At 49.7% G+C, this 27,145-nt stretch overlaps 1 protein-coding gene across 1 annotated transcript; it reads right to left on the bottom strand.

Moving 5' to 3' along the window:
• Positions 1 to 772: 772 nt before the first annotated feature.
• LOC144606680 (uncharacterized) lies at positions 773 to 15,914 on the bottom strand. Its single transcript, XM_078422981.1, has 2 exons — positions 14,976 to 15,914; positions 773 to 1,292 (listed from the first exon to the last, which is right to left on the bottom strand). The coding sequence occupies exons 1-2, from the start codon at positions 15,127 to 15,129 to the stop codon at positions 1,039 to 1,041; spliced, it is 408 nt and encodes a 135-aa protein (XP_078279107.1). The 5' UTR covers positions 15,130 to 15,914; the 3' UTR covers positions 773 to 1,038.
• Between the last annotated feature and the right edge of the window lie 11,231 nt (positions 15,915 to 27,145).

Genomic DNA, 27,145 nt, shown 5'->3' with positions numbered 1-27,145 from the left:
ACCTGCGTTTGGTCCATATCCCTCTAAACCTGTCTTATCCATGTACCTGTCAAAATGTTTCTTAAACGTTGCGATAGTACCTGCCTCAACTAACTCCTCAGTTAGAGTCCCAGCCCACCCAAACTCTTCCCGTTGCTCAGGCTTTCGAGTCCTGGCAACAACCTTGTAAATCTTCTCTGCACCCTTTCCAGCTTGACAACATCTTTCCTGTAAGGTGGTGCACAAAACTGAACACAATACTCTAAATGCGGCTTCACCAACATCCTATACCACTGCAACATGACCTCCCAACTTCTCCACTCTGTGCTCTGACTGATGAAAGCCAACGTGCCAAAAGCCTTTTTTCCACTTTCAATGAACGATGTACCTGTAGTCCTAGATCCCTCTGCTCTATAACATTCCCCAGAGCCCTACCATTCATTGTGTTTAAAAAATATATAGTTTAATAAGCTGACATCAGCACAAAGCCACATTGGCAAACCGTTCACTCTACTGCTGAATAATGAACGTGTGGAAGACTCAGGACATGAATTAGCTTCACTTGCATCTTGAGAGGAGAATGGAAGAGGAGTCGAGGCTAACATGAGATAATGATTCAAGCTAGAGAAGGAAATACTTAAGCAGCACAATAGTGTGCGCATGTCAAGTCAAGTCAAGTCAATTTTATTTGTACAGCACATTTAAAAACAACCCACGTTGACCAAAGTGCTGTACATCTGATTAGGTACTAAGGGGGAAAAAAAGAAACATACAGTAGGATCTCTAGGTGAGTGAACATCATCTAACAAATGCAGCACTTAGTGTGATTGTGGATGTGCTACAAAGCGATAACATGAAAATGAGTGATATCATTAGAAGATAACATAGAACATAGAACAGTACAGCACAGGAACAGGCTCTTCAGCCACCAATATCTGTGCCCAACAAAGGTTTCAAAGGTCTTTTATTGTCACATGTACCAATTAAGGTACAGTGATCCACGAATTATCATACAGCCATACGAGAAAAAAACCAACATGACACACAACTGCATAAAAGTTAACGTAAACATCCACCACAGCGGATTCCCCACATTTCTCTCTGTGATGGAAGGCAGAAAAGTCCAATCTCCTTCCTCTTTATTCTCCCGCGGTCGGGGCAGTCGGACCATCTGTCGGGGCGATCAAAGCTCTCGTAGCCGGCGGTTGAAACCCCCTTTGTCGGGGAGATCGAAACTCCGGCATCGGGGCGATCGAAACTCCGGCATCGGGGCGGTTGAAACTCCCGTGGCTTGGAGTTCCCGATGTCGGTCTCTGACCAGAGACATGATGCCAGGTTAAACAAATCTCCGCCTGGATGTGATCCATTTCCCTCCATTCCCTGAATATACATGTGGCTATCTAAACGCCTCCTCCACCACCACTGGCGTATCTACCTCCACCACCACGCCTGGCACCCCACCCTCTGTGGAATACTTGCCCCGCACATCTCCTTTAAACTTTGATCCTCTCACCAGTCAGCTTGATGCCCCAGAGTGCCTGTGGGACAATTATTTTACAAGTTGCACAAGCCAATTATCCAACAAACCTGTACGTCTTTGGGTGTGGGAAGGAGCAGGAGTAGCCGGGGAAAGCCCACGTAGTCACGGGGAGAACATGGAAACATTGCACAGACAGCACCCGTAGTCAGGATCGAACCTGGGTCTCTGGCGCTGAAAAGCAGCAACTCTACCACTGCGCCATCATGCTGCCCACCAGCTGTGGTCCAATCAATGTTTTATATTCCACACCCTAGCTGTTTTCATGCTCTATGTCCTAAGTAATGGACGCAAGTCATTTAAGAAATGCCTTCTTGAACACTTTATCCATCTGCGCTGTTCCTTCAGGGATGGTTAACCAAGTTTAATGCTCCTCTGATCCTCAGTATTTTCAAGGGTCCTCCCATTCATTGTGCAGATTGCAGTTTTATTTGCCTTTGTAAATTAGATAAACTCACATTTTACAGGATTAAAATCATCTCTCTGCCCACTTTAGCAACTGCTCAATATTGTTTTGCCACTAAAGACGTCTGAAGAAGGGTCTCAACCCGAAACATCACCCATTCATTCTTTCCAGGGTGGGGGGGGGGGGGGGGGGGAAGGGGAGGGGGGGGGGGGTGGGGGGGGAGGGGAGGGGGAAAGGGAGGGGGAGGAGCGTGGGAGGGGTACGGAGCTGGGGGGAGAGAGGGAGTGGGGGTGGATGGCGGTGAGGGTGGTAGGGGTGGGGGGTAGGGATGTGGAGGGGGGGTGTGGGGGCAATTGGGGTGTGGGGGAGGAGATGGTGCTACACTAATGCAGGAGAGGCTTTGGGTCCACGGCTCACTCTGGAGAGATTTTTTTTTTAAATTAAACAATTTTTTTAAAGAAAAAAAACGCGATTTCCCCAAGTCACAAGGGAAACGCTACGAGGAATGGGCCCAACGGTTCCACTTGGTCTAGTAATTTATAAAACTGCCCCTGCGCTTAAAAGATAATATAAATGTACAATAATAGCATCACCTCACTGTACTTATAGTCTGTGCCTCAGTTAATTAATGAACCATTGCGCCTGCTTTCTTAACTCCATAATTGAGCTACTATGCTACCTTTTATGCATCCACCAACATACTCTCCAAGGTTATGCACCAATCAATACCCTGCCATTTATTGCAGATTTCCTTGCTCTATTGCACATTCTGAAAGGCATCACCTCACAATTCCAGTCCCTATTTTCCTTCTCTCCTGACCACACTACTCCATCTCCGCCAGTTTTTGGATCACCTGCAAACCTCTTCATTGTGCTCCCCACATTTCTGCCTAAATCGTACAGCGCGGAAACAGGCCCTTCAGCCCGAAGCCCATACTGACAAAGATGCCTCATTTAGGCTAGTCCCATTTACCCTCTAAACCTTCACCATCCATGTACCTGTCCAAGCGCCTTTTTTCTTGTTGTTGCTGTACCTGCCTCAACTACCTCCTCTGGCAGTTCGTTCCATACACCCACCACCCTCTGTGTGAAAACGTTGCCCCTCAGGATCCTTTTAAATATTTCCACTATCGCGTTAAACCTATGTCCTCTGATTCCCCTACCCTGGGTAAAAGACTGGGCAGTCACTCGATCTATTCCCCTCATGTTTTTACACCACTACAAGATCACACCTCAGCCTCCTGATCTCAGAGGAACAAAGTACTCGCCTGCCCAACCTCTCCCTTCAGCTCAGGCCCTTGTTCCGGCAATGTTCCTGTAAATCTTCTCTGCACTCTTTCCAACTTAATGCCAATTTTTCCATGGAATGGTAACCTAAATGAAACACAAAACTCCAAGAGCGCCCACCCCAACTTATCGTACGACTGGGGCACAACATTAGGGGTGCCAACTATCTCACTCCCAAATAAGGGACAAGGTGACATTTACCGCCCCGCGCCCCACGTGACCTCACCCAGCCAGTGGCCACGTGCTCCCGCTCCGCCAATGGTGGCCGCCCAGACTGGGAGGCGGGTTGCTATGCAACCTCGGTTAGGCTGCGCCCAGGCCTACACTGTCCGCATCTACACCGTCCTGACCTACAGTGTCCAGGCCTACAGCGTCCGAGCGTCCAAGACAAGGGCGGTCCCGTACGAGACAAACCAATTTAGCCCAAAATACGGGATGTCCTGGCTAATACGGGACAGTTGGCTACCCGACACAAGATCCCAACTTCTACACACAATTCCCTGACTGATGAAAGGCAGGGTGCCCAAAGCCTCCTTCATCAGCCCATGTTGATCATGGCTGACCTCCTCCAGCCTCCAGCTCCTCATCTGCCCCAGTTCCCCAGGGCCCTCACCTCCTCGATCTGTCAAAAATATATCAACCTCCACTTTAAATTCCTCGAATAATCCAGTATGACGTAAGTGCTAAACAAGAAATCTCAAAGCTTCCAACATATGCTGTGAACCCATGTAGCGTTGTTGACAATCAGCCAGAGCGAGGATTCAAGACCATTTATTTTGCTGGTGTTTTTTTTCTTCAGCTTCCTGTTCTCCTCACACCCTTTTCTGTTCTCTTCTTAATCTGGTGCCCATTCATGATGCACTGCTCTGTAAACCTTCTTCCCACATTATCCACACCCCTCCATCAAGCAAATGCTTACAGTCTATTTCCCAGGGAAGAGGATTCTAAATGTAGGCTTAATACAATACAATACAATACAATATATCTTTATTGTCATTGTACAGGGGTACAACGAGATTGGGAATGCGCCTCCCATACGACGCAATAATTTAATTGCAATATGCAATAAGGTAACAGGGGAGAGATTTGAGAGGGAATTGAGAGAGTACTGTATTCGCTAAGGGGATAGACACAAAAAGCTGGAGTAACTCAGCGGGACAGGCAGCATCTCTGGAGGGAAGGAATGGGTGACGGTTCGGGTCGAGACCCTACTTCAGAAACATCACCCATTCCTTCTCAACAGAGAGACAGAGCCTGTCCTGCTGAGCTCCTCCAGCTTTTTGTGTCTATCTTCAGTTTAAACCAGCATCTGCAATTCCTTCCTTCACTGAGGGATAGTCCATATCTGGAATTAGCTGCCACAGGAAGCTATGGAAGTGGATACAATTATGACTTTCAACAGACATTTCATCAAGTATGTGGTGAGGGAGGGTTTAGAGGGCCAAGGGTCATGAAGGCAAATAGGACGAGACCAATAGGAGGATACCTGCAATGTGCAATGTCCAATAATCAGGATGGCGTACGGACAAGGTGGGCTGAGGACACTTTTCTGTGTTGTACAGCATTATCACTATGACTTTCTTTTCTTTCTCTCTCTGTCTCTCACTCTGTCTCACTCTCTCTCTCTGTCTCTCACTCCCTCTCCCTGTGTCTCCCTCTGTCTCTCTCCCTCTGTCTCTCTCTCTCTCCCTCTCCCTCTGTCTCTCTCTCTCTCCCTCTGTCTCTCTCTCTCTCTGTCTCTCTCTCTCCCTGTCTCTCTCCCTCTGTCTCTCTCCCTCTCTATCTGTCTGTCTCTCTCTCCCCCTCCCTCTGTCTCTCCCTCCCTTTATCTCTCCCTCCCTCCATCTCTCCCTTCCTCCGTCTCTCTCTCCCTCCGTCTCTCTCCCTCTGTCTCTCTCTCCCTCTGTCTCTCTCTCTTCCTCTCTCCCTCTGTCTCTCTCTCCCTTGTCTCTCTCTCTTCCTCTCTCCCTCTGTCTCTCTCTCCCCCTCTGTCTCTCTCTCTTCCTCTCTCCCTCTGTCTCTCTCTCCCTCTGTCTCTCTCTCTTCCTCTCTCCCTCTGTCTCTCTCTCCCTCTGTGTCTCTCTCGTTCTCTCTCTCCCCCTATCGGCCCAGGCTCTCAGTCTTTACGTCTGCCTTGGCAGAGCCTGAAATGATTACAGAGTGAGGGAGGGGCAGAGCAAGTGGGCAGCAGGATATGGTTGGTCCAGTTGTCCGTGGGGCAGGGGGGTCCAGTTGTCCGTGGGGCAGGGGGGTCCAGTTGTCCGTGGGGCAGGGGGGTCCAGTTGTCCGTGGGGCAGGGGGGTCCAGTTGTCCGTGGGGCAGGGGGGTCCAGTTGTCCGTGGGGCAGGGGCTTTGAGATTTTGATCATGCACACTGCCTCATGCAATGACGAAGACAAGCTGAGAGTGCAGAAATCAATGCTGTAAACAGATGATTTAACTGAGAAAGCAAGCGTAAGCACAAAACCAACACCTAGATGTGGCACTTTGGTGTGAGATCAGTAAGTCACAGCACACAGAGTTCTGCTATCAGTCGGTGTTATAATGGAAATATACAGAACATTTTTCCAATGCATTATATACAAGCAGACCCGTGATACATTGCTGTTCCCCATTGCATTGCAAGTATGTGGCAGCTTACAAATATCTGTCATGTTAGTCATAACATTAATGTGCACGTGTCAGATGCTTCTCCAGAACAAAGTGCAGCAATGTTGATTCATATTTTCTCTCCTAGTTCATTTTGCGCAGGAATTATTAAAGTTAAACAGAGTGCGGGTTTGTCGGCTAATTGGCCTCTGTAACTTGCCCCGAGTATACAGGGAGTGGATGAGAAAGTGGGATAACATAGAACTAGTGTGAACGGGTATAGACACAAGGTGCTGGAGTAACTCAGCGGGTCAGACAGCATCTCTGAAGAAAAAGGATGGGTGACGTTTCGGGTGGAAATCCTTCTTCAGACTCAGATGGGTGACGTTTCAGGTCAGAACTGTTTGGTGTGAACGGGTGATTGATGTTCGGTGTGGACTCGGTGGGCCGAAGAGCCTGTTTCCAGGCAGCATCTCTCAAAAGAGGAGGCACTATTAGATGCCTTTACCTTATTTTAGACTTTAGAGACACAGCATGGAAGCAGGTCCTTCAGCCCACCGAGTCCAAGCCAACCAGTGATCACTCTGTACACTAACACTACCCTGCACACCAGAGACAATTTACAGTCTACATAAGCCAATTAACCTACAAACCTACGCGTCTTTGGAGTGTGGAAGGAAACTGGAGCACCCGGAGAAAACCCACACGGTCAAAGGGGAGAACGTACAAACTCCGTACAGGCAGCGCCCACAGCCGGGATTGAACACGGGTCTCTGGCACTGCAAGGCAGCAAATCTAACGCTGCGCCACCATGCCACCCTTCCCACTCTCCTTCCCATTTGATTGTCCCATCATCCTACTTATCTCGTTTTTGTTAAATTAACCTATGCCATTCATACAGTCACAGTCATACAGCACAGACAGATGCCCTTCTGCCCATTGAGTCCATGCTGACTGAGAAGTGTTGATCAATACTAATTTCTTTTTCCAGCGCTTGGGCTGTCGTGTTGAACAGTGATTCAAGTGTTTATCTACGGACTTGTTAAACATTGTGAGAGTCTCTGCCTCGAACACCCTCTCAGGTCCCGGGTTCCAATTTCCAACCCTTTTGGTGAACTTTCTTTCTCACAGGCCGTTTGAAGCCTCTAATCGATGCCCTCTAGCTTTAGAAGTAGAGTCGTTTCTTATTTTCCACCCTGTCTACGCCCTTCATAATCCCCCCTCTCCTCCACTAGGTCCTACTTCAGTCACCTTCACAGCAAGGGATGCAAACCAGCCGATCTAGATTCTACTCATAACTGATATGCTCCGTACAGGGACAAGATCTGAGCAAATCACCTCTGCACCGTCTCCATTGCAATCATATCCTTCCTCTAGAGTGACAACAGAACTGCACACGGTAATCCATCCCAGGCCTCATTAATGCCTTATTCAGTTGCAAGAATCCCATGTGTCTTCATCACCACATTTACCAATGGTGGGATTCTCTTGGTCTGAGTCTGTGTGGCTGCGATGCTGGTGGGATCAAGAATATCATTGAGGGCAGCACAGTGGTGCATCTGGTCGACCTGCTGCCTCACAGCGCCAGAGACCCGGCTTCGATCCCGACCTCGAATGCTGTCTGTGTGGAGTTTGCACGCTCTCCCCGTGACCACGTGGGTTTCCTCTGAATGCTCCAGTTTATTCCCACGTCCCAAAGACATGCGGGTTTGGAGGTTAATTGGCCCCGAGTGTGTAGAGAGTGGATGAGAAAGTGGGATAACATAGAACTAGTGTGAACGGATGATCAACGGCCATCGTGGACTCAGTGGGCCGAATGGTCTGGTTCCATGGTGTACGCTTCAATCAAAAGCCTGTACCTTACTATCATTGTGGGGTGCACTAACCTCAACTTGATCTCACCTAATGAGACTGGAGGAGTATCATAGAGATTTCTTGAAGATCCCATACATCAAAGGAGGAGATTGCTGCACAGAAATGTCACCGTCCCCCACTGTCGCCATTGTCACCAGTACTGAGGCAGTGAACTCCACTCGTGTCCACCAGAATCTCGTCTCCCTCCCTAAAGAAACTCCGCTCCTTAGCTCACCCATGGTCAGTGATTCCCTTGGTACTCAGGAGATACAAGATATAGTTTAGTTTAGAGATACAGCATGAAAACAGGCCCTTCGGCCCACCGAGTTCATGCCGACCAGCAATCACTCCGTGCACTCCACACGAGGGACAATTTACAATTTTACCAAAGCTGATTAACCTACAAACCTGCATGTGTGGGAGGAAACCGGAGAAACTCCACGTGGTCACAGGGAGAACGTGCAAACTCCGTACAGACAGCACCCATAATCAGGATTGAACCAGGTCTCTGGTGCTGCAAGGCAGTAACTCTACCGCTGCGCCACCGTGCCACCCCTCTCCCCTCAACGCTTGACCCTGGGTTAGGTTAAGGCTTACTATTGTCAAGTGCACAGTGAAAAGCTTTGCTTGCTATCCATTTGGATCAGATAATCATACTATACTATACAATATAATCAAGTCAAACTCAATAGCAAAGAGCAAAGGGTAAGATACAGAGTGCAGAATGTAGTTTTCAGCATTGTAACCGATCATTTGCCAGGTGCTGACACAGATTGATCGCTGGTTGCCAGGTTAATTGTTGGCTGTTTCAACAGATCGTTTGGTTATCTGTTCCCAAAGTGCGGCAGGTTCTGAACTGATATCTAACCTGCCTTAGTACGGCACGAAAAGCTGGAATAACTCAACGGGGCAGGCAGCATCTCTGGAGAGAAGGAATGGGTGACGTGTTGGGTCAAGACTCTTCTTCAGACTGGCTCTCTCCAGTCACTGATCCTGGGGATGGATAAGAGGTCCCTTCTCAGGAAGATTGCTTGAGGCCTGTGCTGTGTTAGCTCTGCCATTGAGCCATGGATGAAGACCCATAATGTCACTGGGCTAGACAGGGGGTAAAGGTGAGTGGGGCGATGTCTATATGCTGGGGAGGGGTGTAGGTATGTGACTGGCTTGGCCTGACAGCACAGCGTTCTGGAGATGGCCAATGCTTCCCAACTCTGAATCAGTCACGGGGACTGATGTCCACTGTGGTACATCTGGGTAAAGTGACCATACACTCCCCCCGCTTGATCTCCACTCTCACCTGGCCAGCCCTCACACGTGTGACCCAGGGCACTGGCCTGATACCCAGCCTTGATCCTGCATCCTGTCAGTACAGATGCCCAAGGATTGGAGAGCTTTAGCTGCAGCCTACGACAAAGATAAACTGGATACCATCGGACACTCATCCGCAGTCTGGCGCCTGCCTTCGCCTCTTCCCCAGGACGCTGGGGCGTGTGAGAGGCAGCAACAGTCTATGCTGGGGGAACAGTGCAGCTCTTGCCTTGTTGTGGAGTGTTGCAACCACTCATGTTGGACCCCCCTGAAACTCAGCAACTGCAACAAAAATAATATTTGTGCAAACTTTGGCGATGAGAGCGGTGGTTTGGAAGATCTGTCAGTTCACGTGCTGTACCAGAGCAGTCAACGCACACACACACACACACACACACACACACACACACACACACACACACACACACACACACACACACACACACACACACACACACACACACACACACACACACACACTGTGCACAGGCTGTGCAGAGGGATGACATGATGCCCACCAGATGGAGGGCTTGAGTGCAGTCTGTTGACACACAAGGACGTCTGCGACAGTTTTAACATTGTTTACTCAGGTTCATTTTCTATGGCAATAGACAATAGACAATAGACAATAGGTGCAGGAGTAGGCCATTCAGCCCTTTGAGCCAGCACCGCCATTCAATGCGATCATGGCTGATCACTCTCAATCAGTACCCCGTTCCTGCCTTCTCCCCATACCCCCTCACTCCGCTATCCTTAAGAGCTCTATCCAGCTCTCTCTTGAAAGCATCCAACGAACTGGCCTCCACTGCCTTCTGAGGCAGAGAATTCCACACCTTCACCACTCTCTGACTGAAAAAGTTCTTCCTCATCTCCGTTCTAAATGGCCTACCCCTTATTCTTAAACTGTGGCCCCTTGTTCTGGACTCCCCCAACATTGGGAACATGTTTCCTGCCTCTAATGTGTCCAATCCCCTAATTATCTTATATGTTTCAATAAGATCCCCCCTCATCCTTCTAAATTCCAGTGTATACAAGCCCAATCGCTCCAGCCTTTCAACATACGACAGTCCCGCCATTCCGGGAATTAACCTAGTGAACCTACGCTGCACGCCCTCCATAGCAAGAATATCCTTCCTCAAATTTGGAGACCAAAACTGCACACAGTACTCCAGGTGCGGTCTCACCAGGGCCCGGTACAACTGTAGAAGGACCTCTTTGCTCCTTTGGTGAATTTTTATTTTGCATTTCTGTATTGCAACATTCCCACAACCTCCAACACACAGCCTCACCCACACCAATCCCCAGCCCCCTGCACAATCCCTGTACCTATATCCAAAGTACCCCAACCCGTAACGCCCTGCATTGTTCCCCTGAAGCCCAGTGTCCTCCCGAGACACTGCACTGACCAAGGCAGGCCATAGCCAGCAGACACCCAAACACCCACCCAGCCTGGTCACTCACCATCACTCACAAGCCTACCCCAACACCAACAGCTACACCATCACCCATCCCATTACCACCCGTCCCATTACCACCCGTCCCATTACCACCCGTCCCATTACCACCCGTCCCATCTCCACACGCCCGCCAACACACGCCCACTGACGTGCACGCCCGCCAACACGCACGCCCACCAACGCACCCCCGCCAACGTACCCCCGCCAACGCACACTCGCCAACGCACCCCCGCCAACGCACCCCCGCCAATGCACACCCACGCACGCCCGCCAATGCACACTCGCCAACGCACCCCCAACGCACCCCCGCCAACGCACGCCCACGCACGCCCGCCAACGCACCCCCGCCAACGCACGCCCACCAACGCACGCCCACGCACGCCCGCCAATGCACACCCACCAACGCACGCCCGCCAACGCACGCCCGCCAACACCCGTCTCCGTCTCACAGTACCCATGCCATTATCACCCATCCCACCTCCACCAGTCCTCCTCCCCTCAGTACACCCACTCACTCAGCACTATAAGATCGCTCACAGTGCAGGCTGTAATTGGGAGCCTGCACTGCACGTGAGGCAGCAGCACGCTAGAGGGATTAGAGTAACTGAGCCATCCACTGAGGCCTGTATCGCTGAGGGATTTGTTTCCATCCAGCCCCACCTCCCCGCCAGCACTCCCCTTCCTCAGCGACCAGTCCTCTGGCATTGCCTCTTTCTGAACGGCAGCCCTTGACAGACTCTGTGATCCCACAGAAATTAGACCTGCATTTGTAAAGCATCTTCCAAGCTGCAGGGCATTCCAACGTCTGTGCAGCTCACCGAGAGTTTGAAAGAAGTGACCACAGTAGTAAACATCATGGGCAGTTGAAACCCAGCTCAATTTCTCCCTTAGAAATGTGATAATGATCAGCTAACCTGTCCTTGTGAACCCTCTGGCTGCAAGAAGAATTGATTGTCCTGATCATCACAAATGCTTTGGTGTAACAGGAAGAGAGGACGCTCAACACCTTCGCTCAGTCCGCCTTAACCAACCTGATCTCCCGGTGGCTCAGCACATCAACTCCCCCTCCCACTCCCAGTCTGACCTTTCTGTCCTGGGCCTCCTCCATTGTCAGAGTGAGGCCCAGCGCAAATTGGAGGAACAGCACCTCATATTTCGCTTGGGCAGCTTACAGCCCAGCGGTATGAACATTGACTTCTCTAACTTCAGATAGTTCCTCTGTCCCTCTCTTTCCCCTTCCCCTTCCCAGTCCTCCCACTGTCTTCCTGTCTCCTACTACATCCTATCTCTGTCCCACCCCCTCCCCTGACATCAATCTGAAGAAGGGTCTCGACCCGAAACGTCACCCAGTCCTTCTCTCCTGAGATGCTGCCTGACCCGCTGAGTTACTCCAGCATTTTGTGTCTACCTTCAATTTGAACCAGCATCCGCAGATATTTTCCTACACTTCATTTTAACGTGTCGTTTGAAATCCTCAGTCCGAGTCTCCCTCGGTTCCAGACCGCAGGGACAGTTGAGATATTATGTTCAAACCCTCCTTGGATAAACGAAGTTATATCGTGTTGTAAACCATGAGAGTGGGATTTGAACCCACAACCCTCTAGCTCAGAGGCAAAAGCTCTGCCGATGAACCAAGGCCAAGCCTTGGAGTGTGTGAGGCCTCAGCCTTGGATCATTGGCCTTGGAATGTGTTTTTAGTGGAGGCCAACCACCGGTGGTTAGAAACCAGCAGTTCTCCAAATCAACCTAAAGTAAAGCCAGCACCTGTACAGACACGCCACAGCCGAGGCACCTTACGAACAATCTCTGGTTTCCTCTGGATTGTTTTCTCTGGGACTCCAGAGGTTGGGAGAAGACCAGATGGAGGATATCAAGTTATAAGAGGCATGGATGGGGCAGACAGACAGCCAGAACCATGGTTCCCCAGGGTGGAAATGTCAAAGACCAGAGGCATAGCTTTAAGGTGAGAGGGGCAAAGTTTAAAGGAGATGTGTGGGGCAAGATTATTTTTTTTACACAGAGGGTAGTGGGTGCCTGGAATGAGCTGCCGGGGGTGGTGGTGTGGCATTTAAGAGGCGTTTTAGACAGGCACGTGGTTATGCAGGGGTTGGAGGGATGTGGACCATGTGCAGGCAGAGGGGATACGTTTAGCTTGGCATCATGTAGAAACGAGAAACTGCAGATGCTGGTTTACAATAAAAGACACAAAGTGCTGGAGTGACTCAGCAGGTCAGGCAGAATCTCTGGAGAACATGGATAGGTGACATTTTAGACAATAGACAATAGGTGCAGGAGGAGGCCATTCGGCCCTTTGAGCCAGCACCGCCATTCAATGTGATCATGGCTGATCATTCTCAATCAGTACCCCGTTCCTGCCTTCTCCCCATACCCCCTGACTCCGCTATCCTTAAGAGCTCTATCTCGCTCTCGATTGAATGCATTCAGAGAATTGGCCTCCACTGCCTTCTGAGGCAGAGAATTCCACAGAATCACAACTCTCTGACTGAAAAAGTTTTTCCTCATCTCATTTCTAAATGGCCTACCCTTTATTCTTAAACTGTGGCCCCTTGTTCTGGACTCCCCCAACATTGGGAACATGTTTCCTGCCTCTAACGTGTCCAACCCCTTAATAATCTTATACGTTTCAATAAGATCTCCTCTCATCCTTCTAAATTCCAGTGTATAAAAGCCTAGTCGCTCCAGTCTTTCAACAAATGACAGTCCCGCCATTAGAAACATAGAAACATAGAAAATAGATGCAGGAGTAGGCCATTCAGCCCTTCGAGCCTGCACCGCCATTCAATATGATCATGGCTGATCATCCAGCTCAGTAACCTCTACCTGCCTTCTCTCCATACCCCCTGATCCCTTTAGCCACAAGGGCCACATCTAACTCCCTCTTAAATATAGCCAATGAACTGGCCTCAACTACCTTCTGTGGCAGAGAATTCCACAGACTCACCACTCTCTGTGTGAAGAAATGTTTTCTCATCTCGGTCCTAAAAGACTTCCCCCTCATCCTTAAGCTGTGACCCCTGGTTCTGGACTTCCCCAACATCGGGAACAATCTTCCCGCATCTAGCCTGTCCAACCCCTTAAGAATTTTATATGTTTCATTCCAGGAATTAACCTAGTAAACCTACGCTGCACGCCCTCAATAGCAAGAATATCCTTCCTCAAATTTGGAGACCAAAACTGCACACAGTACTCCAGGTGCGGTCTCACTAGGGCCCTGTACAACTGCAGAAGGACCCCTTTGCTCCTATACTCAACTCCTCTTGTTATGAAGGCCAACATTCCATTGGCTTTATTCACTGCCTGCTGTACCTGTATGCTTCCTTTCAGTGACTGATGCACTAGGATACCCAGATCTCGTTGTACATCCCCTTTTCCTAACTTGACACCATTCAGATAATAGTCTGCCTTCCTATTCTTGCCACCAAAGTGGATAACCTCACACTTATCCACATTAAACTGCACCTGCCATGCATCCGCCCACTCACACAACCTGTCCAAGTCACTCTGCAACCTCATAGCATCTTCCTCACAGTTCACACTACCATCCAGCTATGTATCATCTGCAAATTTGCTAATGGTACTTTTAATCCCTTCATCCAAGTCAGGTTGGGACCCTTCTTCATACAGAAGACCCTGAAGAAGGGTCCCGACCCGAAACGTCACCCATCCATGTGCTTCAGGATGCAGCCTGACCCGCTGAGTTACTCCGGTACTTTGTGTCTTTTTCTCACTTGGTATCATGGCCTGTTCCTGTACAGTGCTCTTCTGTGTTCTATATCTTTCAGGGGAGATCTCATCTGGAAACTTCCAGAGGATGGATGTACAGAGACCCGGCCTTTCACTCTGAAGATGAGAGGGGATGAGAAGGAAGAGAGGGGATCTTATCGAAACGTATAAGATTATTAAGGGGTTGGACACGTTAGAGGCAGGAAACATGTTCCCAATGTTGGGGGAGTCCAGAACCAGGGGCCACAGTTTAAGAATAAGGGGTAGGCCATTTAGAACGGAGATGAGGAAAAACTTTTTCAGTCAGAGAGTTGTGAATCTGTGGAATTCTCTGCCTCAGAAGGCAGTGGAGGCCAATTCTCTGAATGCATTCAAGAGAGAGCTAGATAGAGCTCTTAAGGATAGCGGAGTCAGGGGGTATGGGGAGAAGGCAGGAACGGGGTACTGATTGGGAATGATCAGCCATGATCACATTGAATGGCGGTGCTGGCTCGAAGGGCCGAATGGCCTACTCCTGCACCTATTGTCTATTGTCTATAAGATATTGATTGAATTGAAAGATTTTTCAATGGAAGGGCCCTTCGGCCCACCAAGTCTGTACTGACCATCAATCACCTGTTCACGCCAGTTCAATATTGTGCCACTTTCTCATCCACACTCTATACACGAGGGGCAATGTGCAGAGGCCAATTAACCCACAGACCCACACGTGTTTGGGACTTGTTTACACTGTTGTTCATGTCAGAGAAACATAGAAAATAGGTGCAGGAGGAGGCCATTCGGCCCTTCGAGCCTGCACCTTGCCATGCACTCACCACTCATCCTCCTGAGGGCTGCGCCTCTCCATCGCTCTTCCTCCTCGCTGATCGTGAACAGGCCCCTCAGACTCGGGGTGGACAGGCAGTACCTGTCGGATGTCCTCTTCAAGCGCTTCCCCTGGCGGCTCTTCGCCGGCCCCGGCCGCTGCATCCCGGCACAGGAGGAGCTGGTGCTGGGACTGGGGATGGGGCTGGGACTGGGGATGGGGCTGCGGGGCTGGGGCTGGTGCTGGGGGGCTGGTGCTGGGGGGCTGGTGCTGGGGGGCTGGTGCTGGTGCTGGGGGCTACAGCCAGGCGAGGGGAGGCTCAACCATCAGCCTCCACCGCGCACAAAGGCACTCATTGCAAGAGGAATAAATAATAGAGGCAGCGCTGGCAAGCAACGAGAGAGAGAGAGAGCAGAGAGAGAGAGAGAGAGAGCAGAGAGAGAGAGAGCAGAGAGAGAGAGAGAGAGAGAGAGAGAGCAGAGAGAGAGAGAGAGAGCAGAGAGAGAGAGCGAGAGAGAGCAGAGAGAGAGAGAGCAGAGAGAGAGAGCAGAGAGAGAGAGCGAGAGAGAGCAGAGAGAGAGAGAGCAGAGAGAGCAGAGAGAGAGAGAGAGAGAGAGCAGAGAGAGAGAGAGAGAGCAGAGAGAGAGAGAGAGAGAGGGAGCGCAGAGAGGGAGAGAGCAGGGAGAGGGAGCAGGGAGAGAGGGAGAGGGAGAGAGAGAGAGAGAGAGAGAGAGAGGGAGAGAGGGAGCAGAGAGAGAGAGAGCAGGGGGAGAGAGCAGAGAGAGACAGCAGTCTCCCCGAGTGGGGCAGAGACACGTCAATGCTGCTCTTTAAACATTCACCCGTTATGATGGGGCTGGCTGACAACCAACAGGCAGCAACACAGTCTCTACATCATGCTACACAGACTGGTACCAGCCTCAGACTGCCTCTCCTGCCCTCACCTCCCCCCCCCCCCCCCCCCACACACACAGAGGCAGCAACGCAGTCTCCACCTCATGCTGCCAGCCTCAGACTGCCCTCACCCACACACACAGGCAGCAACACAGTCTCCACCTCATGTTATACAGACTGCTGCCAGCCTCAGACTGCCTCTCCTGCCCTCACCTCCCCCCCCCCCCCCACACACACACACACAGAGGCAGCAACACAGTCTCTACATCATGCTGCACAGACTGCTGCCAGTCTCAGACTGCCCTCACCCACACACACAGAGAGGCAGCAACGCAGTCTCTACCTCATGCTGCCAGCCTCAGACTGCCCTCACCCACACACACAGAGAGGCAGCAACACAGTCTCTACCTCATGCTGCCAGCCTCAGACTACCCTCACCCACACACACAGAGAGGCAGCAACAGTCTCTACATCATGCTGCACAGACTGCAGAAGGTTACTCCACTGGTTCCCATGGCAACAGCCAGAGCAAACTGCACACTTCATGTCTGAAGAAGGGTCTCGGCCCCAAACGTCACCCATTCCTTCTCTCCAGAGATGCTGCCCGACCCGCTGAGTTACTCCAGCTTTTCGTGTACACTTCATCAGATCTTCAGCTGTATCCCTGACTCTGGAACGCTCCATTGTAGGTTGGGGTCTTCCTGCCCTGGCCAGCAGCACACCGCAACTCAGCTTTGCGGATTCCTCTGTGGGATGTGTGTGTTGGCCTGGGCAGAGGGAGTTCACCAGGGGCCATGGGGGAGGTGGGGAAGTCCACTAGCTGCCAGGAACGTCCCACCAAGGGTTAATGCAGCTGGTTACAGGTTAAAGACCCCCTCCCTGTTTTAGACTTTAGAGATATAGTGGAAACAGGCCCTTCGGCCCACCGAGTCCGTGCTGACCAGCGATCCCCACACACTAGCACTATCCTACACACTAGGGACCTTTTACAATTTTACTGAAGCCAATTAACCTACAAATCTGTATGTCTTTGGGATGTGGGAGGAAACCGGAGCACCCGGAGAAAACCCACGCAGTCACAGGGAGAACGTACAAACTCCATACAGGTAGCACCCGCAGTCAGGATCGAACCCGGGTCTCTGGCGTTGTAAGCCAGCAACTCTCCCGCTCCACCACTGTGCTGTCTTTTATTAAAAGAAGTTGACCCATCGACCAGTCTGCCTCATGCACACGCCCTGATCAACGGGAATAATGGCAGGAACTGTGCTACTGTGCACATCAGAACCAGGACAGGAAGCAACGAGACATGGGGAGGGTAGTGGAGAAGATGGCATCTTGAGGAAGCACAAAGTGCTGGAGTAACTCAATGGGTCAGGCAGGCAGCATCCCTGGAGAACATGGGTAGACAACGTTTTGGGTGGGAACCCTTCTTTAGACTGACGAGTTGTCAGGGGAAAAGCTGAAAGAAAGGTGGGACAACGTCGGGCAAGTGATAGGTGGATACATTCGAGGGGAGTTTTGATTGGCAGATGGTTGGATAAAGGGCAGAGATGAAAAGACAAAAGGCGGTGAGATAAGGAGAGAAGAGGCATGAGATGTGAAGCTAGAGGAAGCTCCTGCCATCTGTTTATTCCTTCCTCTGGAATATGGGAATGGGAAGGGTGGGGGGGGGGGGGGGTTCAATGGTTAGCAACCTGATCCAGTGGGCCAGTGGAATTTAGAAGGATAAGAGGAGATCTTATCGAAACGTATAAGATTATTAAGGGGTTGGACACGTTAGAGGCAGGAAACATGTTCCCAATGTTGGGGGAGTCCAGAACAAGGGGCCACAGTTTAAGAATAAGGGGTAGGCCATTTAAACTGAGAAGGGCGGCACGGTGGCGCAGCGGTAGAGTTGCTGCCTTTCAGCAAATGCAGCGCCGGAGACTCAGGTTCGATCCTGACTACGGGTGCTGCACTGTAAGGAGTTTGTACGTTCTCCCCGTGACCTGCGTGGGTTTTCTCCGAGATCTTCGGTTTCCTCCCACGCTCCAAAGACGTACAGGTATGTAGGTTAATTGACTGGGTAAATGTAAAAATTGTCCCTAGTGTGTGTAGGATAGTGTTAGTGTGCGGGGATCACTGGGCGGCGCGGACTTGGTGGGCCGGAAAAAAAGGCCTGTTTCCGCACTGTATCTGAAATATGAAATAAAAATATGAGGAAAAACTTTTTCAGTCAGAGAGTTGTGAATCTGTGGAATTCTCTGCCTCAGAAGGCAGTGGAGGCCAATTCTCTGAATGCATTCACGAGAGAGCTAGATAGAGCTCTTAAGGATAGCGGAGTCAGGGGGTATGGGGTGAAGGCAGGAACGGGGTACTGATTGAGAATGATCAGCCATGATCACATTGAATGGCGGTGCTGGCTCGAAGGGCCAAATGGCCTCCTCCTGCACCTATTGTCCATTGTCCATTGTCCATTGTCCATTGTCTATTGTCTATTGTCTATTGTCTATTGGCCCTGGCAGTTCGAGCGTAAGTGTTGGGCTAGTCCACAAAGTCGTGGCCTCGTCTACGCTCGTTCACGCCACATACAGTACGTGCTGCTGATTCATGTTCTGTATTCTAGGATCTGAGGAGGTGTATTTTCTACCTCTACCATGGGGACGTTTCCACCGGCCAGTTACGTTCTGGATAAAATGTGCAGCCTGACATAATCGAGGCAGCGTTGACAATGCGAACAGTGACTGCTGAACAGGTCAGCACTTGGTTATGACAGGTCTTCAGCAAGAGACGTGACTCTTCCCTCGACTCCCACCGGCCGGCTGGTCACGCCTGCGACAGGTGGAAACGCCTGATTCACGCGTGTTCGTTTGCAACACTGCAGCTTGATCTCAGCGCTAGTTTTACATCATCCCTCGCTGCCGCGAACAAGTGGAGAGTTGTTTATGCCGATGACTGCATCCCTGAGAGGAACAGCGGGCCAGGTGAGGCCCACACCTGCCCGGCCGCCAGCAGCCGCTGAGTGCTGGTCCCCACCTCTGCCACTTCCATTCCCAGCCACTGGACAACGATGTGCAAGGCACAGGTCACATGACGGAGGCATCAGATGTGGGCACTTTGGTGCAGAGGAGGTTTACCAGAATAATGCCTGGATTAGAGGGCATCAGATCCAGGGAGAGGTTGCATAGACTTGGATGCTTTTCTCCAGATTGTCACAGGGCTGAGGGGCGGCCTGATAGGTATATAAAATTATGAGGTGTAGATAGGGTAGACAGTCAGAACCTTTGCCCATGTTTCTTTAACCTGCTTTTAACAACATTATCCCATCCAGGCTTATTTCCAAACTCATGGAACTTGGAGTCAGCTCTACCCTCTGCAACTCACCCGTAGGTGCAGCGGTAGAGTTGCTGCCTTACAGCACAGCTCTTGCAGTGCGGGAGACCCGGGTTCGATCCCGACTACAGGTGCTGTCTGTACGGAGTTTGTACGTTCGCCCCGTGACCGTGTGGGTTTTCTCCGAGATCTTCGGTTTCCTCCCACACTCCAAAGACGTACTGGTGTGTATGTAAATTGGCTTGGTGAATGTAAAAATTGCCCCTCGTGTAGGATAGCGTTAATGTGCAGGGATCGCTGGTGGGCCGAAGGGCCTGTTTCCGCGCTGCATCTCTAAACTAAACTAAACTGGATCCTCGACTTTGTGACCAACAGACCCCAATCAGTGAGGATAGGGGACAAATCATCCTCTACGATAATCCTCAACACTAATGCTCTGCAAGGATGCGTTCTCAGCCTCATTCTTCACTCCTTATACACCCACGACTGCACAGCCAAATACAAATCTAGCTCAATATACATATTCATAGACAACGTCCCCTTCCCCTTCCCAGTTCTCCCACTGTCTTCCTGTCTCCACCTATATCCTTTCTTTGTCCCGCCCTCCCTGACATCAGTCTGAAGAAGGGTCTCGCCCTGAAACGTCACCCATTCCTTTTCTCCAGAGATGCTGCCTGCCTGACCCGCTGAGTTACTCCAGCATTTTGGGATACCTTTGGGATGAGGGAGGAAACCCACGCAGCCTGATTTGAGGAACCATCCAGGATATCCTCTCCCAATGCTAACCAAAGCTCAAAGTCGGAAGGATTATCTTTTGACTTATTTTACCTCACCTGCTTGCACAGTCAAGCATCAAACTGATTGAGAGGTATATTTAGGGTGTCAAATTCACACTTATGCCCGGAAATTCAATTGTATAAAACCGCTTTGTTCAGCAGTATGGAAGCGATTGATTTGCTTTACCCAGTGTAATATGATAATGGACATCTTATTGCTGCTCTGCTCCTCTTTGGAAATTCAGACACTTCTCTTGAGGGTTGCCAACTTCCTCACTCCCAAATATGGGACAAAGGGTGACGTCACCGCCCTGCGGCCCACGTGACCTCATCCAGCCAGCCGCCCGAGCGGCCGCCATTGGTGGAGCGGGAGCACGTGACCGCTGGCTGGGTGAGGTCACGTGCGGCGCGGGGTGGGTGACGTCACCCTTTGTCCCTTATTTGGGAGTGAGGAAGTTGGCAACCCTACTAATATGGGATAAGGGCGGTCCCGTACGGGACAAACTAATTTAGCCCAAAATACGGGATGTCCCGGCTAATACGGGACTGTTGGCAACCCTACTTCACCCTCTCTCTTTGGACCCCACTGTGACCAGGTAAGATCGCCATGGCAAGGTGCTTGGGAAATGCTTGGTGAATTTGGCTATGTTGGGCAGGACTACAGTCGAGGGCCCTGCCTCCACTCGACACTATGGGATCAGTCTCCCTGCAACAGCCTCTCAAATGCTTCACACATTCATTATTTAAACAGGTAACTTGAGTGGTGTTGGCACTTTGTAAGGGAGTGCACTGAACTGATGCGACCGTTCATAAGTCAAAAGTGCTAGTAGAATTAGGCCATTCGGCCCATCAAGTCTACTCCACCATTCAATCATGGCTGATCTATGTTTCCCTCTTAACTCCATTCTCCTGCCTTCTCCTCATAAACCCTGAGACACTTACCAATCAAGAATCTATCTATCTCTGCCTTAAAAATATCCATTCACAGCCTCTACAGACTTCTGTGGCAATGAATTCCATAGATTCACCACCCTCTGACTAAAGAAATTCCTCCTCATCTCCTTCCTAAAGGAACGTTGGTTAATCCTGAGGTTATGTCGTCTGGTCCTAAACTCTCCCACTAGTGGAAACAGCCACTAGACTCAGAGTGAGATTGATGAAAAGTATCCCAATTGTAATTACTGGTTGTGACATACAGTGTATTGTGAACAAAGTATATATTTGAAAAATAGTGGATTTATTTTACCAGATGTGTCCTCACTGTGCAGGCCCAAGGCAATCTAATTCTACCAGACTGAGATAATAGACAATAGACAATAGGTGTAGGAGTAGGCCATTTGGCCATTCGAGCCAGCACCGCCATTCACTGTGTTCATGGCTGATCATTCACAATCAGTACCCTGTTCCTGCCTTCTCCCCATACCCCCTGACTCCGCTATCTTTAAGAGCTCTATCTAGCTCTCTCTAGAATGCATTCAGAGAATTGTCCTCCGCTGCCTTCTGAGGCAAAGAATTCCACAGGTTTATAACTCTCTGACTGGAAAAGTTTTTCCTCATCTCCGTTCTAAATGGCCTACCCCTTGTTCTTAAACTGTGGCCTCTTGTTCTGGACTCCCGCAACATTGGGAACATGTTTCCTGCCTCTAATGTGTCCAATCCCTTAATAATCTTGTATGTTTCAATAAGATCCCCTCTCATCCTTCTAAATTGCAGTGTATACAAGCCTAGTCGCTCCAGTCTTTCAACATATGACAGTCCCGCCATTCCGGGAATTAACCTAGTGAACCTATGCTGCACGTCCTCAATAGCAAGAATATCCTTCCTCAAATTTGGTGACCAAAACTGCACACAGTACTCCAGGTGCGGTCTCACTAGGGCCCTGTACAACTGCAGAAGGACTTCTTTGCTCATATACTCAACTCCTCTTGTCATAAAGGCCAACATGCCATTAGCTTTCTTCACTGCCGGCTGTTCATGCATGCTCACTTTAAGTGACTGATGAACAAAGACACCCAGATCTCTTTGTACTTCCCCATTTCCTAACTTGACACCATTCAGATAATAATCTGCCTTCCTGTTCTTTCCACCAAAGTGGATGCACCTGATTAGTTAATTACTGCCTCCATCTTCATGACAGGTACTGACCTCCCCACCATCGATGGGATCTATAGGAGGCGCTGTCTCAAAATGACACTCAATATCATCAATACCCATACCAGCCAGGCCATGCTCTCATTTCGCTCCTCCCATTGGGAAAAGGGTGTAGGAGTCTGACAACCATGACCTCCAGGTTTAAGAGCAGCTTCTTTCCAACAACCACCAGGCTCTTGAACATGGCACAACACTAACCTCAACTCCTCTTCTCATTCCCACACTGACCTTTCTGTCCTGGGCCTCCTCCACAGCCAGAGAGAGGCCACACACAAAGTGGAGGCACAGCAGCTCATATTCCGCTTGGGCAGCTCACAACCCAATGGTATGAATATTGCATTCACCAAGTTTGGGTAACCTCTACAAAATACTCCCCTCTCCTCACACCTGAGCCATGGCTGACCTTGCACTTTCCCCTCCCCTTACATTCCTAAACAATTCACTCTCTCATCAATCCATTCAGGGGCAGTTTCTTCCCAGCTGTTATCAGGCAATTGAACCATCCTACTGCAACCAGAGACCTGAACTACTATCGGGCTATCTTTGGTCGGACATTGCTGGCTCTACCTTGCACTAAACGTTATTCCCTTGTCATGCATCTGTACACTCTGAATGGGTCGATTGTAATCATGTATTGTCTTTCCGCTGCTGGTCAGCACGCAACAAATGCTTTTCACTGTACCTCGGTACACATATCATATCATATCATATCATATCATATCATATATCTACAGCCGGAAACAGGCCTTTTCGGCCCTCCAAGTCCGTGCCGCCCAGTGATCCCCGTACATTAACACTATCCTACACCCACTAGGGACAATTTTTTTTAACATTTACCCAGCCAATTAACCTACATACCTACATGACAATAAACTCAACTGAACTCTAGCTATTCAATTCGCAACTCTGTAATTCGTTTGTCTCACACCTTGCATGTGTTCATCCCTGGCGTTTGTCCAACCATCAAAACCCCTCCTCCCCTGTGTTCACCTGTGACCTGCCACGCTTTGTGCTGCCCCTCCACTCTTCTAGTGTTCTTTCCGCCCACTCCTGCAATCAGTCTGAAGATCAGTCACCTATCCTTGTTCTCCAGGGATGCTGCCTGACCCACTGAATTACTCCAGCATTGAGTGTCATTCACTTTTCAAAGTTGTCTTGAGCATTCTACCATGCGTTGACTTCAGAGCACCAGATGAAGTGTGGCCCAGACTGACAAGCAGCTTATGTCCGAGCTTTCCTTTGGCGGTTCGCATTTGGCTAGTTTGACATGTTGCTCACCATCCCCTCAGATATTAGGGAAAAGCTTTCTTCGTGCCATGCATGGTTGGATATAAATTGCAGGTGTGGTGCAGGCAGGTTTTATTGTGGCCTTCAAGAGGGAATTGCGTAAAAGCTGAGGAAACATTTGCAAGACTGTGCGATAGAGTCCACATCATGGAACTGGTGAGTATAGTAGTTGGGATGTCATTTTGCAGTCGTATAAGACGTTGGTGAGGCCGCATCTAGAGCTTGATGTTCAGTTCTGGGCACCGTGTTATGGGAAAGATGTTGTTAAGCTGGAAAGGGTACAGAGAAGATTTACGAGGATGTTGCCAGGACTAGAGGTTCTGAGCTATAGGCAGATGTTGAGGAGGCTAGGACTTTATTCCTTGGAGCGCAGGAGGATGAGGGGTGATGTTATGGAGGTGTATAAGATCATGAGAGTAATAGATCGGGTAGATGCACAGAGTCTCTTGTCCAGAGTAGGGGAATCGAGTACCAGAGGACAAAGGTTCAAGGTGAAGGGGAAAAGATTTAATAGGAATCTGAGAGGTAACATTTTCACACAAAGGGTGGTAGATGTATGGAACAAGCTGCCAGAGGAGGTAGTTGAGGCAGGGACTATCCCAACATTCAATAAACAGTTAGACAGGTACATGGATAGGACAGGTTTGGAGGAGTATGGACCAAATGCAGGCAGGTGGGATGAGTGTAGTTGGGACATGTTGTGTGGGCAAGTTGGGCCGAGGGTCCTGTTTCCACATTGTATCACTCTATGATTCTATGAGTTGCTCTGATAAAGAGCTGACATGAAGACAACGGGCCAAAGGGCCTCCTTTTGTGCTATAAGAAAATAACTGCAGATGCTGGTACAAATCGAAGGTATTTATTCACAAAATGCTGGAGTAACTCAGCAGGTCAGGCAGCATCTCGGGAGAGAAGGAATGGGTGACGTTTCGGGTCGAGACCCTTCTTCAGACTTGTGCTATAACTGTTCTAGGATTCTTTGAATGGACTCTTTTAGATTCCACCGGGTGGCGCTGCAGTGGTTGCCTTGCCAACAGTCTGTCTCGATCTTTTCTTTGTTGTTTTTTTAGTACGTGTTAAATGTATGTTTTAGAGTTCTTTAGTTTTGTTTTATGTGGGAGTGTGGGGGGGGGGTTGGGGAAACATTTTAAGATCTCTTACCTCGACGGAGATGCAATTTTTCTCCGTATCGTATCTCCGTCCGCACTGCGGCCTAACATCGAGGAGCTGGCAGCCTCTTGCTGGGGATCGGCTTTGGGAGCTCCAACCGCGGGAGCCTGCAGGACAACATCGTGGAGCTGGCGGTCCCTGTCGGGGATCGACCTCGGAGCTCCAATCACGGAAGCATACGGACTTTAACGTCGTGGAGCTGGCGGTCCCTGGTTAGAGACCGACTTCAGGAGCTCCAACCGCAGGTGCTTCGACCGCCCCGATCGCCCCGATCGCGGGAGCTTCAACCGCCCCGACAGCGGATGGTTCGACTGCCTCGTCCGCAGGAGAATAAAGAGTGAAGAAGATTAGACTTTATTGCCTTCCATCACAGTGAGGAATGTGGGGAATCTGCTGTGGTGGTTCATGTTAACGTTTACGTAGATGTGTGTCTTGTTGCTATTTTTAGTATGGCTGTAATGGTAAATTGAGTATCACTGTACCTTAATAGACAATAGGTGCAGGAGGCGGCCATTCGGCCCTTCGAGCCAGCAGCGCCATTCAATGTGATCATGGCTGATCATTCTCAATCAGTACCCCGTTCCTGCCTTCTCCCCATACCCCCTGACTCCGCTATCCTTAAGAGCTCTATCTAGCTCTCTCTTGAATGCATTCAGAGAATTGGCCTCCACTGCTTTCTGAGGACGAGAATTCCACAGATTCACAACTCTCTGACTGAAAAAGTTTTTCATCATCTCAGTTCTAAATGGCCTACCCCTTATTCTTAAACTGTGGTCCCTTGTTCTGGACTCCCCCAACATTGGGAACATGTTTCCTGCATCTAACGTGTCCAACCCCTTAATAATCTTATATGTTTCGATAAGATCTCCTCCCATCCTTCTAAATTCCAGTGTATACAAGCCTAGTCGCTCCAGTCTTTCAACATATGATAGTCCTGCCATTCCGGGAATTAACCTAGTAAACCTATGCTGCATGCCCTCAATAGCAAGAATATCCTTCCTCAAATTTGGAGACCAAAACTGCACACAGTACTCCAGGTGCGGTCTCACTGGGGCCCTGTACAACTGCAGAAGGACACGTGGTACACGTGACAATAAAATACCCTTTGAAACCTTTTCAAATCTTTTTTTTTCCTTTTTTAAAAAGTTTGAAGTTTGAAGGGCCCCAGCCATTGGCCATTGTCCTGAAATGTCACCTATATCTGTTCTCCTGAGATGCTACTTGACCTGTCGAGTTACTCCAGCACTTTGTGTCTATCTTTGTTATAAACCAGCATCCGCAGTCGCTTGCTATTAAATAATCCTTTTCAAATTCATTCTTGTTACCAAGACTTCACCGTCAAGGCCAGTCTTTATTGATCATCCTTGCTGGAAACACATTGGACAGATGCTTGGGTTTCATGGCCAAAGAATGCTGTAGATTGGAGGCATGAACCAGACTGGCTGGGCCAGAAAGGCTTCCTTTCCGAACCGCGTCAGAGAAGTGGGTTATTTTAGTGACAATCTAATAGCTTGGGAGGCACGGTGGTGCAGCTGGTAGAGCTGCTGCTGCCTTACAGTGCCAGAGACCTGGGTTCGACCCTGACCTCGGCTGCCATCTGTGTGGTGTTTGCACGTTCTCCCTCTGACCACGTAGGTTTCCTCTGGGTGCTCCACATCACAAAGACGGGTGGGTCTGTCACTTAAATGGCCTCTGCAAATTGCTCTTGGTGTCGGGAGTGGATGCAAAAATGGGACAGCATAGAACAGGTGTGAACGGGTGATCAACGGGTGGGGTAGACTTGGTGGGCTGAAGGGCCTGTTTCCATGCTGTATCTCTCAATTCAATTCAGTCAATTAATTCCAGGCCACGTTTGCTGACAGCAGTATTTTATTTCCTCCTTGTCAAAGCACTCATAGAATATAGTACAGGAACAGGCCCTTCAGCCTGTCCATGCTGAACATGATGCCAAGTTATACTAATCTCCTCTGCCTGCACGTGATGCATTTCCCTTCGTACACTGCAAGCTCATGTGTCTGTCTAAAAGTCTCTTAAATGTCACTATAGCATCCATTCAATCTAAATTCACATTCTCAAACTTCTGTGTTGCCGTCCGCAGTCACATTCTACTTCATTGTTAGCCCTGTCTTCTAAACGATTAGTAGGAAAAATAACTACAGATGCTGGTTTAAATCGAAGATAGACACAAAATGCTGGAGTAACTCAGCGGGTCAAGGAGCATCCTGGGAGAGAAGGAATGGGTGACGTTTCGGGTTTCGACCCGAAAAGTCACCTATTCCTTCTCTCCCGCGATGCTGCCTGACCCGCTGGGTTACTCCAGCATTTTGTGTCTACCTTCTAAATTGTTAGCCTGGGGAGGGGAACTTGGGTGCCGTTTACCAGACCATTCAGTTAGGCAGGGACCTGCTTCACAAGGTCCCTCCCGCACGCCAGCAACTGCTCTGGGTGCTGTTACGCTCGGACACGGCAGACAGGGGAGCAAAGAACCAATTCCAGTTCATGGCACTGCCTCCACCGAAACAGTGTCTGGTTTTATAAATCCCACAAGACCAAAAGCTGAAGAAAAATAATTTTATTTACAAAATGTCGC

This window comes from Rhinoraja longicauda, chromosome 27 (assembly GCF_053455715.1).
Source record: "Rhinoraja longicauda isolate Sanriku21f chromosome 27, sRhiLon1.1, whole genome shotgun sequence".
Lineage (NCBI taxonomy): Eukaryota > Metazoa > Chordata > Chondrichthyes > Rajiformes > Arhynchobatidae > Rhinoraja > Rhinoraja longicauda.
The sequence above is the reverse complement of the archived record's forward strand: the minus strand, read 5'-3'. Positions and strand labels throughout refer to the sequence as shown.